Source organism: Cebus imitator, unplaced genomic scaffold (genome assembly GCF_001604975.1).
Source record: "Cebus imitator isolate Cc_AM_T3 unplaced genomic scaffold, Cebus_imitator-1.0 Scaffold467, whole genome shotgun sequence".
In the NCBI taxonomy this organism is placed as follows: Eukaryota; Metazoa; Chordata; class Mammalia; order Primates; family Cebidae; genus Cebus; species Cebus imitator.
This window is the reverse complement of record NW_016107782.1, coordinates 259,585-261,265: the sequence shown is the minus strand read 5'-3', so window position 1 is coordinate 261,265 and position 1,681 is coordinate 259,585. Positions and strand designations below refer to the sequence as shown.

Here is a 1,681-nt window from a genome sequence, read left to right as displayed (position 1 = left end):
GTGCAGCAGGGGCACAATGAAAGCCTTGTGGGTGTGAACTGGCTGGTGGCCCAGGACGTCCCATCAGAAATGATTACTGTTTTCTGTGCTGTATGCCAAGAGCACAGAGCAGAGTTCCTTTAATGCAAAACAATTTTTAGGCCATATTACTCCTTTATGAGTATGTAGATGGGGTTTTTAGACATTACAAAAAGTTGACTGTGGTGAAATTTGAGCTGCATTTAGACTTTTATTTGGCTTCTATGAACTTTTCTAATTGCACAGCACCTTGTTATCAAGACTCAGCATCATTTGATCTTGGTTACTTGTGGTCTTCATGGCTTCGGTTTCCTGTCAAAGGCATTCCTGGTAAATCATTCCAAGCAGTTAGGTACTTTGTGTATCTTATTTGCTGTGATCTGGTAGGTACCCCTTGCATACCAAGAAATTCTAGCATGCTATCATGAAAAGGACACCCAGGAGAAAGAAACACAATTTATTTCATTAAATTCAACATTTGTTAAGTGCTAAGTTCACACTTGGCATAATGAATAATTTTCAAACCCTGAAGTAGATAATCATATACATAACAGCTATTTAGGTCTCAACAACATTATATTGCATTCCAGAAATCTGTCATTCCCCTCTATCCCCCAACACACCCACACACACACAAATATTAAATGAGTTAATTCAGTTAATTCAAATATTAAATGAGTTAATGTTTTATTTTATTTAATGTAATTTAAATTAAATTGACACAATGTATTTGTGAATAATAAAACATGTTCAGAATGGAAACATTATTTGAAAACACAGAAAATGTGCAAATTAGTGGCACTTATTTCCAAAACTTTATTACACCAAATCCTTCTTGTCTATTCTGAATCACCTAACATGCTGTCACTATTATGTTAAAAAGTTTTTTAAAAAATAGACTGGTATAAACATATTTCTAGCAGTTCTCAATAATTATAAAATCAATGTACTTGGCTTTTGTTTACTGACTGCTCTCCAAGAATTTTTTAATCCAGGAAAGAAGAATATCCAGTTCACTGATGGCTTTGTAGATTCCTTTTTCTCCAATCTGCAGATAAAGTACAGATGTAAGAGAAGATTTCCATACTTTAAAAAACAAAGTGTTTTAACATAAGGATTTAGAATTCTTACCCCATAAAATATTCTTTTTATCCTGGTAATGGATTTCATTTCTCTAGCTGATGAAGCACAGGAAATCTAAAAAAGCAACAGTAAGTACATATAACATTGTTGAAGAGGCATTAATGATACTCTTTCATTCAACAAATATTTATACAGCAGGTGTTATGTGCTAAGCACTAGATATGTATTGGCAAATAAATAATACATGATCTTTTTCTTCACAGAGCTTAAAGTTTCATGGGAAAGCAGATGATAAATAAAACAAACAAAAAATAAAAATTTACAAATTGCAATTAAAGATATGTTAGCAATTCACAAAGCTCTATGACAGGGATTTATAGGAACCACTTACTTTCAATTGAGTGGTCAGGAGGGTTCCTTTGAAAAATGATTTTTATTTTATTTTATTTTTTTTTTTTTTGAGACGGAGTTTCACTCATGTTACCCAGGCTGGAGTGCAATGGAGCGATCTCGGCTCACCGCAACCTCCGCCTCCTGGGTTCAGGCAATTCTCCTGCCTCAGCCTCCTGAGTAGCTGGGA

General features: G+C 34.2%; 1 protein-coding gene across 2 annotated transcripts in view; it reads right to left on the bottom strand.

Moving 5' to 3' along the window:
- Nucleotides 1–220: 220 nt before the first annotated feature.
- Nucleotides 221–1,681, bottom strand: part of IL26 (interleukin 26) — a 23,643-nt gene continuing 22,182 nt past the window's right edge. The window contains exons 4-6 of one of the 2 annotated variants that reach the window (XM_037732712.1): nt 1,150–1,215; nt 969–1,066; nt 221–437 (exon numbers count right to left, since the gene is read on the bottom strand). In XM_037732712.1, coding sequence (XP_037588640.1) covers nt 980–1,066; nt 1,150–1,215 — 153 coding nt within the window. In that variant the 3' untranslated portion in view covers nt 221–437; nt 969–979. Of the gene's footprint in view, nt 438–459; nt 1,067–1,149; nt 1,216–1,681 lie in introns of those variants that run through there. The other variant, XM_017512268.2, reaches the window with a different exon arrangement.